This window comes from Heloderma suspectum, chromosome 6 (assembly GCF_057233095.1).
Source record: "Heloderma suspectum isolate Gila_16-S chromosome 6, 16-S_ref, whole genome shotgun sequence".
In the NCBI taxonomy this organism is placed as follows: Eukaryota; Metazoa; Chordata; class Lepidosauria; order Squamata; family Helodermatidae; genus Heloderma; species Heloderma suspectum.
Window position 1 is genome coordinate 105,716,129 of NC_139463.1, and position 13,131 is coordinate 105,729,259.

General features: G+C 47.5%; 1 protein-coding gene across 1 annotated transcript; it reads left to right on the forward strand.

Moving 5' to 3' along the window:
- The first annotated feature begins 134 nt into the window (after positions 1-134).
- LOC146342283 (zinc-binding protein A33-like) lies at positions 135-10,779 on the forward strand. The gene is made up of 7 exons (XM_084806086.1): positions 135-714; positions 2,209-2,304; positions 2,398-2,631; positions 4,749-4,771; positions 4,871-4,995; positions 8,000-10,064; positions 10,396-10,779. The coding sequence occupies exons 1-6, from the start codon at positions 361-363 to the stop codon at positions 8,548-8,550; spliced, it is 1,383 nt and encodes a 460-aa protein (XP_084662212.1). The 5' UTR covers positions 135-360; the 3' UTR covers positions 8,551-10,064; positions 10,396-10,779.
- The last annotated feature ends 2,352 nt before the right edge of the window (positions 10,780-13,131 follow it).

Sequence of the window (13,131 nt, forward strand, 5' to 3'; positions counted from 1 at the left end):
GCTGGAAACCCACATTGCTGCCTGTGTGCAAGTGTTATGTACAAAAGGGGTGGATTGCTTGAGCGCTGCTCCTATGTCAACACCCCCATGAGTGATAAGCACAAATCAGTCAGGACTTCGGGGCAAAGTCCGACACTGGGGTTCTGAGAAACGCAGACACCGCCTGGCTCCAAAGCAGGCAGTGGAGTGGAGCGTGGGCTACTGGGTTGTCATTCCTGCCTTGGGCAGTGGGACCTAGTGGGTTGGGAGGGAGACTCTTCCCAACTCTGGGTGTGTGTCTGTGGTGGGGGAGGATTCTAGTACTGCGTGGAGGGAAAGATGGCTGGGACCCAAGTTCCTTGGAGTCCCTAGGGACGTATCATGGCTTCCTCCATGCTATTTGAGGATCTGACCCCGGATTTCTCCTGCCCAGTATGCCTGGAGTGGTTCTGGGAGCCAGTCGCCCTCCCTTGCGGGCACCTCTACTGCCAAGCTTGCATTGAGATGGCATGGGGGGCCCACGGCAGCAAGCCCATCTGTCCCCAGTGCCGGGAGCAATTTCCAGAGAAGAGGTATGCCCTGTGCAAACTCCTGGGGACCATGATTCGCCAAATCCGGGGGATGCATCCTGGGGAAGCTGAGGAGGGGTGCCGCAGTGGAGCTGACTGCACAGGACCCATGCTGCGCCAGGATCGCACCCGACTCCCCCTGCATGAGGCTGCCAAGTGCTATAAGGTGTGTCAGGGTCCAAGCAGAATTCTTGGGTTCTGTTCCCGGATTGGGTGGTGGGGCTAGTGAATTAGAACTGGGGGTCAGGACAAAAGTGGACCTGTTTTGATATGGCTAGCTGGCTTTGCTCTTTTTAAAGGACTCCTTTGCATTTAAGAGCACACCAGCAGTTGGTTTGTCCCCTGAATGGAGAAATATCCACAGGTTGTGCTACAGCAACTTTCCCCAACCTCGTGCTCTCTAGATGTGTTGGATTACAAAACCCATCATCCCCAGCCAGCAATACCAAACTGGAGTGTGACCAACACATCTAGAGGGAACCTGGTTGGTGAAGGTCATGCTACAGGGTTATTTATTTATTTGACTTGTACCCTTACAATCACTAATTAGATTTGCTAATAATACTAATAATAATAATAATAACAATAACAATAACAATAATAATAATAATACATTCAACACAATTAAAAAGACACCAGTAACAGAGTAAAAACAGCCTCCAGCCCAACAGGGTTTAAATTTCCTTTGGATAAGAGAGCACTTGAGACTTCTGGTGTCTTTGAAAATGTGCTTTATTTCCAAATATACAAGGGGAACATAGTGGAATCAAGCAGATTCTTGAAGCAGGCAGTACATTGGCTAATCCTGCATCAGATACTCTTAAAACAAACTTCCTTCAACCAACTAACAGTTCTTTCTGACCTGGTTCGCCTATAAGGACAAACCATGGTTTAATTAAGCATGGTTTGTTAAATCATGAGTTGTTAGGTGTGATCCCAGAACTATGGGTTAACTATGGACTGATAACCATGAACAACCCATGAAGAGAACTAATGGCTTGTTGTTAGTTTGTGAACTGTGGGTTGTTTAAACCATGGGTTGTTACATGCGAACCTAGAATTGTGGGTTGTTCATAGGTTGCTTTGCCAGGTTACAGAGGCAGCAGGCAAGAGGAATATAAAACTCCCAGCCTTTTTACATGCCAGTACTGCAGTGCCAAAAAGGCAGTTAGGATACAGGGAAGGAACAGATGAAGGAGGAGGGAAACAAACAACCCAGGAACTGAGAAAACAAATCAGGGTTTGTTGGATCATCTGCCAGACAAACCCTGGGTAGGACAACAACACATAGTTTAAATAAACCATGGGTAAGTGTTACATGAAAACCAGGCCACTGTCTCTGTCCAAATTCATATTGCAAAAACTTCCCAGCTGTCTCTCTGTCCCTCCTTGAAAACTGATGTGTGTTACTTTCCAGAGGTTGGAGCCACCAAAGAACAAGCATTCCACCTTTTTGTCAAAACCCTGATCATTCATTAAATGTATCAGGCAAAACCATCACAATATGCTAATCAAGGTAGCCAAATACATAACATGGGTGACTCCCCCCCCCCCTGGCATAGGAAGAGATGGGCAAAGCTTCGCATGATGAATTTCTGAAAGTCTGGTGAGGCAATTTGTCCCTTTGACCATCTCAGTCTCCACTCCCATTTTTGAATAGGATGAGCTGTCTTTGGCTATTTCTCAGATGGCATCTAACCTGAGCAAAGCTGTCATGCTTAGGAGGGAGGAAGAGGAGAAGCTCCAGAACCATCAGGTAAAGAAGACCATGGTGAAGAGAAACAGAGAATCAATATTTTGGGGCTCAGCTACGGAGGGAAATATGCTTATATACCTCTCTGGTTTCCAGGCAATTCTGATCAGCCTGGGAGACCACATCTCCACCGAATTTAGGCAGCTTCACTGCTTCCTCCATGCTCGTGAGAAGGCATGCAAGGCAAGGCTGGAGAAGAAAGGGGGAGCCCTGTTCCGGGAGACAGAGGAAAGAGTGAGAAAGCTGAGGGGGTCTTGCCAGGTAGGCCAGGAGTTGCTGTTGGAAGCCCAGAGTCATCTGGAGCTACCAGAGTCTGCAGAGTTCCTAACGGTAAGGAGAAAACGGGTATCCATGAAAAGAGAGGGGCTGTCACACTACAGGTGAATCTATGGCCTAGTTCTCACTGAGGTGCTAATCCTGCATCTGGGTTGCATTACTTGAAGGAAGGACATAGTAGCTCAGTGGTAGGTCACATGCTTTCCATGCATAAAGTCCCAGGTTCTGTCCCCAATATCTCCAGTCAGGGCTGGAAAAGATTTCTATCTCGAGGCCCTGGAGAGCCACTGCCAGTCACTGTAGACATGACTGAGTTGGATGAACAGGTGGGCTAGCTTGGTATGAGACAACTTCTTATGTTCACTTCAGTCCACAAATTGTTGCCTCATCTGATTGAACGTTTTTCAGTACAAAAGAAAACTAGAAGTCAGGGAGAAGGGTTTGGGTTTAGCTTTTTACTTGACATTCTAGATTTCTACATACAGGGATTTTTGTTTTTTAAATGTGCTCTCTCTCTTTCAGTTGCATGAGCCCTCATCTGCAGTCTAAAATGGCCACACAGGTTGATCCCCTCAGGGAGACTAGGCCAATCCTTTTGGTAGTTGTGGCAATGCTGGAAATTCTGTTTGGACAATGTTTGGTCCAGAAGATGGGTGTGTGAAGGATTACAACTTTGGGGTTGGTGTACCGAGTAGAAATGTGAAAAGGAACTGACCTGAACTAGGCTTTGAACTAGGCCTGCTTGGGGAAGGGTGGTGGTAGTGGAAGGAGGAATTCTCAGGCATTCCGATTTTTAATTTGAATTTAGTTGAATAAATTATGTTCCAATTTCACATGGTTTCTATATTCCAGAAGTGTTGGAAATAGGCACTTTAGTAACGGTAGGTACTGAGCTTGTCAAGTTGATATGAGAAACTGTTGCAAAGGGGGAATTTATCTTTTCTTTTTCAAAGCTGCCCTATTTATGCCATATATTCTTGACCAGAGAGACATGCCTCCACATGCTTGCCTGCGCAGCTGAAAAATTATATGAAATCTCTCTTTGTCCTTGCAGCCTCCTTGGCCCACAATCCTCCCCTCCCTGCCTCCAAAGCAACTTCTCCTGGTTGCTCCTGTTTCCAGAAGTGCAATTCTAAGTGCTAGTACTTTAATGCCCCAAATGATCTCAGGGACGGCTTTCCCCCATGTGACCCTCCCTCGACCAAGATCATCAGATGGGACCAGCTCTGAGGCCCATAACCTACAATGGCCAGGCTAGAGGCTACAAGTAAAAGGCTTTTTCAGTGGTGTCCCATCCATCTCCCCACTGAGAGAGGCTCACCAGCCTATTCATTATAGGTATTAAGATGGCTGGGGAAACTACTTTTTATCTCATATCAGCCCTACCATATTCTTCCTGCTGGATTTTACCATAATAGTTGTTGCTGTTTTTCTTGATGAATTAACTATTTCTGGTTGTTTCAGTTTTAACGTGTTAAGGGGCTGTTTTTTTTAAGAGCTATATTTTATAATGTAACTATATATGTGTTAGTTATTAACATATACACCTTGGGGGCTGGTTTTCAGTCTGGAAGGCAGATATAATTAAATAAAAATGAATATATAAACAACACATGGCCGTTCCTGTCTCTAGGATTTCACTCAGATTCTTTGTCACTTTCTCCCCAACTCCCTGCCCCACTCCTCAGGTGTCTGATTGTTCTTTCTGGTCCTTGATTTTCATCCTGCTCCCTTCTCTGCCCCCTTTCTTCAACAACCCTTCATCTGAGCTACTTGTCCCTCAGTTCCTCACCTTGCCCACTCAGCTTTGTAGCTCAATGCCTCCTTGGTAGCAAGCAATGCAAAACATCTCTTGCACTGAGACCCTGTATGAGGTCTCCATCTCATCCAAATGGGTCCTTTCACTTCCCCCTCATAGAAGCTGCAAAGTTTGTGAAGATTCCATTGCTGACACCATCTCTTTAAGTAGGTAGAATGTGTGTGAACATCCTGTGACAACACAGCAGCTCAGTCAGTGTCTAGATGGGGAAGGCCTTGCTAACAGACAGTTTGTTATCCTATTCTATACATAATATTGCAAACCCAGGGGGTAGAATTTAGAATTTAATAGAATTCCAGGTCTTCTAGCTACTCTGTTAATTTGATTTCCCTTTTGTCTTTCTCATCCACAGGGAATCCACTCTCTCCTGAACAGGTGAGTGCAATTAAAGGGACATTGCTTCTTAATTTGCCCCTATATATTAGTTATTAACACATACATCTCTGTGTGTGATTGTTTTCCCATCTGGCAAAGGGTCAAGCAGCAACAAGCCACTCTTGCTGTTCCTGTTGTGCCATCCATGTTACAGATGCTCGGAGAATTCAAGGGGCCTCTACAGTATGTGGTTTGGAAGGAAATGAGATCTGTTCTCAACATAGGTAAACTGGATATCTGGGAGTCTTTGTTGCCTTCTCTGAATGCACCACTTGGCTAAGTCAGGAATCAGGCCGATTAGCAAGCATTTCCCCCTCCACTGGGACATGAAGCCTGGGTAGGCAGAAGGGGTGTCTCTGATAGGGGCTGTCTCAGCACTTACCAGGGATTGAACGTGGGACCTTTTGCATGCAAACCACTGACTTATGGCCCTTCCCCAAAGGATTCTTACAACAGGTGCTGGACAAGGTGGAGCTTTTGATCCAGCAAGGCACTTCTGAAGCTCTAAGCAAGAGCAAAACATTCAGGATCACGGGGACAGCAATCCTATGGCCCCTAGACAGCATCTGGAGGTGTGGGGGGGGCATAGGATTTTTCGGATTCCTGTATCTGAGGCCAGAGACAGCACTCTGAGCTCAGACCTGGCAATCTGAGCTTCTCACCCCCTCTCCCTTGCAGCTGGCATGGAGAAAACTGTGCTGGCTGCCTCTATGAGCTTGCAAACATGAGCTCAGAGAGGAGGGAAAGGGGGAGGTTCTGTGGGTGGGGAGGCAAGGAGACCGGAGTGGCCAGCTTACAAAGAATCCTCCGGCTGCCCCAGCCTCCTTCCCTCCTGCTCTGCTCCTGCTAGATGGGCAAAGTCACCCGACTAGCAAAAATGCAGGGCGAAAGGAGCATGGAGGAGACAATTGCCTCCGTGCTCCTCCTGCCATGCACTGGATAGATGTAAGCCTCCCAGTTCAGAGGCTTATGAGTATCAAAGGCAGTTCATATAGAATCACACCCTTAATGCATTTTAGTTCTCCTTCACCATTCAGACATCCTGAGGACACACTCTTGTTTTGTAACGGTCATGGCAGTTGACACCCATGAACGAGGTCACAGAGTGTAATTGGGGATTCTGTGAGTGATGCAGAAGCTCAGATGGAAACACACGAACCAATCCATAGTAAGCCTGGGATTGGTCAAAGGAGGCCTGCCACTGATACTGAGAAAACAGATAACAAAAGAACCTGTGTTCAATAGAACCGTTGGGATGTAGGGGTGACCTGACCTAAAAGAAATTATGTATATGGGGCCAATGAAAAGATCAGGCTGGGAACTAATCTGGAACCAGGATGGCTTAACGAAGTGGCAGGGAAAGGAGGAGTCAAGTTCAGATCATGAGTTATGGCGGAGATACACTGGAGAGCCAATGTGGTGTAATAGGAGAACTTTTGGGCTTGAGCAGTACTGAGTTCAAATCCTCAATTAGCCCTGGAGTGGCTTGGTTTGTATTTTGGTAAAAAAAATTGTAGCTGCCTTGAGCTGTGGGAGAGGTGGGATATAGCTTTTCTGAATAAATAATAAATAAAACAATGGAATTCACTGAGGGATCTTGGCTCAGTCTCTCTCTCTCTCAGTGTAGACTACCTCAAGAGGAGAGGTGAGATAACACCCTCCCCCCATGTATGCCTCCCTGAGCTCCTTGGAGGAAGGGTGGCGTACTAGTGTCATTGTAGAAGGAGTAGATTCAGCAAAATCACATGGTAGAGTCCTTCTGCAACAGTACTGCTTAAACTGGAGGAGGGGAAATACACTTTCTGAATACTTCTAAATACTCTTATGCTAAAAATGCTTTTCTTTGCTCCTATGCTTTGAATACTCCTATGCTAAAAAGTAAAAACCAACTCCCTCCTCAGTGGGAGGGAAAAATGGTAGAACCTGTTTTCTTCCTAAGGTGCTAGTTGTCTACATGCGGGGGCTATTAAAAATGTGGCCCCTCTCTTCCTGCAGCCTGAACAGGTGCAGTCATGGACTCTACCTTGCATTTTTGTCAAATACGTGGCTTATCTCTCAGTAAGGATGGTAAATGTATGTTGAAAGTTAACTGATCTGCATTTAGTGCAGGTGTGCAGAACATGAGGCTGCTGGCCAAATCTGGCCCTCCTGGGGTTCCAATCTGGCCCTCCAGGGTTCCAATCTGGCCCTTCAGGGTTCCTCAGATGGCCACACCCCCTTTCCTCCAACCACCAACTATTGGGTGATTTTCTGACTTTGTGCAGTCCCCCCCCCCATTCTAAAATGCCTCTCTGAAGACTTAGTTGCTGGCAGTAAGGGCTTTAAACTAAATGATGCTGCTATTTTGGCCTCAACTCTTTTGCCTTGGGCCCCACCGACCACTGGAATGCACCCCCCCGAGAGCTTCTCCAAAATAGAATTTGGCCCATACCCCTGATTTAATGGTGTTGACTGTGTCCTTTGTGTCAGTGCTGGCTCGCCAGATGTCTACTCCCTTCTTTGCCCTATTGTATGTTGCACCATTCTAGAAGGTGGGGAGATGGGATCAGTAAGATGCTGTTGTTAAAGCATGAGGACACATTGATTATAATTGCCCCCTTCCTCTTTCCATTCTACAGATTTTGCCCTATTGTATGTTGCACCATTCTAGAAGGTGGGGAGATGGGATCAGTAAGTTGCTGTTGTTAAAGCATGAGGACACATTGATTATAATTGCCCCCTTCCTCTTTCCATTCTACAGATTTTGCCCTATTGTATGTTGTACCATTCTAGAAGGTGGGGAGATGGGATCAGTAAGTTGCTGTTGTTAAAGCATGAGGACACATTGATTATAATTGCCCCCTTCCTCTTTCCATTCTACAGATTTTGCCCTATTGTATGTTGCACCATTCTAGAAGGTGGGGAGATGGGATCAGTAAGATGCTGTTGTTAAAGCATGAGGACACATTGATTATAATTGCCCCCTTCCTCTTTCCATTCTACAGATTTTGCCCTATTGTATGTTGCACCATTCTAGAAGGTGGGGAGATGGGATCAGTAAGATGCTGTTGTTAAAGCATGAGGACACATTGATTATAATTGCCCCCTTCCTCTTTCCATTCTACAGATTTTGCCCTATTGTATGTTGCACCATTCTAGAAGGTGGGGAGATGGGATCAGTAAGATGCTGTTGTTAAAGCATGAGGACACATTGATTATAATTGCCCCCTTCCTCTTTCCATTCTACAGATTTTGCCCAGATAACCCTGGATCCTGAAACAGCGCATCCCTGCCTTGTCCTTTCAGATGACTATACCTGTGTCCAGGATGGCCACCTACGCCGGGATGTGCCAGACACCCCGATGCGCTTCAACTACTGTGTAGCAGTGTTGGGTTGCCAGGGCTTCTCCTCAGGGAAACATTACTGGGAGGTGGAAGTTGGCAACAAGCCCTCTTGGACCTTAGGCCTGGTTAGCACTTCCATCAACCGCAAGGGGAAAATCTCTGCCTCCCCTGGCAATGGATACTGGGTGATCCGGCTGCGGAATGGGATGGAGCTAATGGCAAAGGACACCCCCCCTCAAAGGCTGTGTCCCATCTCATTTCCTAAGAGAGTCGGGGTTTATCTGCACTATGACGTGGGGGTGGTGTCTTTCTATGATGCCTCCACCATGGTTCATCTCTACACTTTTGCTACTTCCAGGTTCACAGGGTGGCTGTTCCCCTATTTTTGCCCTGGACTGTACAATTCAGGGCAGAATGCAACTCCTTTAAAAATATGCCACCTTCCATTTTTGTAAAGAGAAAAAAAAGATCCTCTGTTCTCTTGTTCATGGGGGAGACAGCACGCTTGCTCCTCCAAAAAGCTCCTCCAATTCTATGCCCTGAATATATTCATCCTCCCCAAACCCTCATCCTGGCAAATCTCCTTTAGTTGCAACAGTACTGTTACTTCTTCAGTCATCCCTGGTTAAGCCCCTGCAGGATCTACAAGGGAAGACCCAGAGAAGTAGAAATCCCAAAATTATCAACCAATACAATAAGTTTTGTACCGTATTCCCTGTAGTAACCTATGGCTGCAAGAGCTGGACCATAAGGAAGGCTGAGCGAAGGAAGATAGATGCTTTTGAACTGTGGTGCTGGAGGAAAATTCTGAGAGTGCCTTGGACTGCAAGAAGATCAAACCAGTCCATACTCCAGGAAATCAAGCCAGACTGCTCACTGGAGGGAATGATATTAAAGGCAAAACTGAAGTACTTTGGCCACATAATGAGAAGACAGGATAGCCTGGAGAAGATGCTGATGCTAGGGAAAGTGGAAGGCCAAAGAAAGAGGGTCCGACCAAGGGCAAGATGGATGGATGATATTCTGGAGGTGACGGACTTGGCCTTGGGGGAGCTGGGGATGGCGACAGCTGACAGGAAGCTCTGGCGTGGGCTGGTCCATGAAGTCACGAAGAGTCGGAAGCGACTGAACGAATAAACAACAACAGCAATACGTTTGTGGACAGGTGCAAAGCCCATTTGAGAGGGGCACAAAAAATAGGTTGGTGTGACGGCTCAGGACCAAGAACCCTCTGAGACAGGCGTTTCCAGTGGCAGCCATGCCGAGGAGGAGGCAAAAGCAGGTCCTGGAGCTCCACCTCGGATCCTGCACCCTGCCCACTCGGTCTCCAGGGGGCGCCACTGCCCTCTGACTCTGAGGGATGGATCTCGGACTCCTCCAGTGAATAGGGAGGCCCTGGGGAACATTCGCCAAGCAGGTCCTCACTCCCCAGACCCTCACCACCCAGAAGAAGCCCGTGACTGTGGGAAAGCCAGATCCAGCACTTGAGGAGGCGGAGCTCCCAGAGGTCTCTCCTGGCCTTCTTATAAAAGCCCGATCAACTTGCTCTAAGCCAGTGCGGGAGTAACTGGTCTTCTCTAGCTGCAGGGCTGCTCTCCGTGGTCCTGAACTTGAGCCCACGGTCCTTCAGTAAGCAATGACTGTCCAAGGTCCTGAACCTGCTGTACTCCGGCTCGACTTCGGCTGCCCTTTTTCTTGACTTTTTGATGGGTGGGGAACGACGGAATCTGCCGTGAAACACATCAGTTGGAGGTGGGATGATGGAGGAAAACACTTCCCTCCCTCCAACTGCCTGTACCACCTCGAAGACACACCATAGTTTCAAAGCACTGTTTCTCAGACTTGTTGAACTCTGGGCCCGAACCCCCCAACTCATTAGCAATCATCTCTTCAGAAACTTCCCCCAGGGTTGTGTGAATGTATGCAGCCCGCTGCTGGGTGTGTGAGGATCTGTGGATTGAGGCACCAAGCCAATGCTGGCATTAGAAGAGGAAATTAACAGGCAGGGTCAGATCCAGGTTTGAGGGTGGTCCTCAACAGTGTGCCCACTCGGACCCTCATACTTCCTTTATTGGTGGGCATTGGTGGGCAGTGGGGGTTGGTGGCTCTGATTTCAGTGGGGCTATAAATCCATTGTGGGTTTCAGTCAGAACCAGCCAGAACTCTGAAGGAGCTATCCGAGGTGCTGACCCCTATCTCCAATGTAGGTCCAGCAGCTTGGATAGCTCCTTTAGAGGTCTGGCTGGTTCTGACTGAAACCCAGAATGGATGCACAGCCCCACCGAAATCAGAGCCACCAGCCTCCACTGATAGTAAGCTTACTTGGCAGCAGCTCTCCAAGCAGTGCCCAGTAGGTGGCAGAGGGCACCATTTAAATTTCTCACAATGCTCTGGAGGGACACTACATCAGATACATTGCAGGGAAATTAAAAATGGCAGCTAGACTCAGCTGTCTGGTGCTGGTTTTTTTTTTTTTTAAAGAAGGGCCCAGGATAGTCATCAGTAGTGGGGGTTAATAGGGCCCCTAGCAGCTGCCCAAGGATACCAGGTGCCAGCCCTTGATTACAAGCTGTTTTGGCAGAACTTGTCTATTTGCATTTGTTACCCAAAGTGCTCAGTATATTTTCAGTACTTAAAAAATAAATTAGTCCCAAGTAAACGTGTTGTTTGGGACAGAAATCCTGTTTTGTTGCAGGGGGGATTTTTTGCACGTGTGTGTGTGTGTGTGTGTGTGTGTTGTGGTGGGTGTGCGGATCCATTAGGGCATAGCCACTCAATTTTGCAAACTGCTCTCCAACTGCATTTCCCCTTTGTACAACTCCATGGCAAATTTCCCCCAAACTGTACACCCAAACCCTCTGCTGCATGCTGGGAAGAGAGGGAAAAATGGTGGCTGAATATCTTGACGTAGCAAAGCGATGCCAAGTTTGCTTCTGTTGAAAGTGGCTGTAATGAAATTGATTCGACTCTTTCCCCCTGTCCTCGCAATTGGCAGGGATATTCACTTTGTCCCCAGAAAGGAGGAACATCCAGTCTTCAAAATATTAAATAAATAAATAAATCCATGAAATAGTGGGAGCAGCAGGAATTGATACAGTGGGGTGGGGAGGTAGTTATAGGGGTGATTTTTTTTGCCTTTTTTCCCCCTACAAGAAGCTTCCTCCTACTTGAGTACTCCAGTTTGCTCTAAAAAGCAAAAACAAAAAGTAAAACAACATAATACATAAAAAAAATGTGTTAGAGGGAATTCAAGGTGGTGTGTGCGTATGTGCTTGAGATGGATTGTCATTCATTATGATGTCACAGGTATTATCTAAGTGGAGTGCTTTCAGATGCGACTTCTGTTGTGTAGAATTCACAGAATTTTACAGGCAGGGCCCAGAAAATGTTGTTTTCCATTTGTAACCTTCCTGTGTTTCCTTATTGCTGCTTCTGTATTTTTTCTTACCACAGAAAATCCTTTAAGGAGGGCAAGACAGAATAGCTGCACAATGCGATTTCATTAGTAGTGCTAGGAGCCCCCTGTCTTGAAGTACCTCTGGTGCCAGTAACATGCATCCAAACTCTACATGGCAATCTTAGCGGTCCTGGATGGATGGAGAAAGAATAGCGTTTTCCCAGTGACTGCACATTATGGTGCAGTTTCTTTGCAAAAGAAGTGTGGAATTCTTTGGATCCCCTGTAAGAATTAAATAATGTGGTGCATTTTTTTTTACACAAAGATGATCAAGTCGAAGGGATTCTTATATGTTGAGATAACCCTGTTTAGAAACTCCCGTCTTCTTCCAGAAGCATCACATCACTGAGGGCACTTTCACGAGTAACGTTGGCGTTATGGTGTTCCCTGAGACACGACAAGATCCAGGGATATTTCGATCAAATTTATTTTCCTTTAGGTGAGGAAGCATCAGAGACTTGTGTTGCTGTTGCAATCTTTGCTTTATTTACAAATATACGTACATATTGGAAGCGAATAGGCACTCTTACAGCAGGCAGCAGATTGCCAGAGAGCACCTTAGGCAGCCCTCCAAAGGCTTGACTGGCAGTTCTGGCTAGAAACTCGTCATTACCGTTTCCAGTAAGAGCTGAGAAGGTAGCCTTCAGAGGGCTGCCTGCGGTGTTCTCAAGAGTGCATGCAGCTCTGGAGAGCCATTGCTGCTGGTCAGTGTTGACAATACTGGGGTAAAAGGGCCAAGAGTCTGAGTCATTCTTTCCAGGATTTTTTCCAGCCCTACCTGGAGATGCCCGGCATGGAACCTGGGACTTTCTGCCTGCAAAGCAGGTGCTCTACCACTGAGCCATGGCCCCTCCCGAGTTCCACAGAGTTCATGGGGGAAAAGCTCCTTAGCAAGCATGTTTAGGATCACAACCATAGTCTTCCTAAAAAGGTAACGGTGTCCCCAAGCAGTCGCATCCGACTCTAGGGTGCGGTGCTCATCCCCGTTTCTAAGCCGAAGAGCCAGCGCTGTCCGAAGACGCTTCCGTGGTCATGTGGCCAGCATGACTGAACACCGAGGTGCACGGAACGCTGCTACCTTTCCCGCCGAGGCGGTGCCTATTTATCTACTTGCAATTTCTTGCTTTCGAACTGCTAGGTTGGCAGAAGCTGGGACTGAAGACGGGAGCTCGCTCCGTCACGCGGCACCCGGGTCTCGAACTGCTGACCTGCCGACCTTCCGGTCTGCAATTCAGCGTCTTAACCACTAAGCTCTTCCTACCCCATACCTTTTAGCCTCCTCCTCTCTCCTCCCCCCAGCCGGCAGCACTGCTTCCACATCCATGAGCGACTGGAAAACAGCGATGCCAGCCACTCCTGGGTGGGAATTTGGCTGCGTAAGGGAGCCACCCCGATGTTCTTATAGGTAACGACCCCTCCCTCAATACTGGAAGGTAGCAAAGGGCGTGTTCCCTCGTGCGTTGAGGGGGGAGTGGGGTTGCATCCTGCAGTCACCTCACCAGCAGGGGCTGGTAGCTCCGATGTCGTTGGGACTGTGCATCCCCTCTGGGTTTCAGTCACAACCAGCCAGAACTCTAAA

Excerpts from the sequence above, each read along its gene's own strand:
- LOC146342283 (XM_084806086.1), top strand. The coding sequence starts at position 361 with ATGGCTTCCTCCATGCTATTTGAGGATCTGACCCCGGATTTCTCCTGC. Across the intron at positions 2,305-2,397 it reads AGAAGCTCCAGAACCATCAG|GCAATTCTGATCAGCCTGGG; the intron begins GTAAAGAAGACC and ends TCTGGTTTCCAG. Across the intron at positions 4,772-4,870 it reads ATCCACTCTCTCCTGAACAG|GGTCAAGCAGCAACAAGCCA; the intron begins GTGAGTGCAATT and ends CATCTGGCAAAG.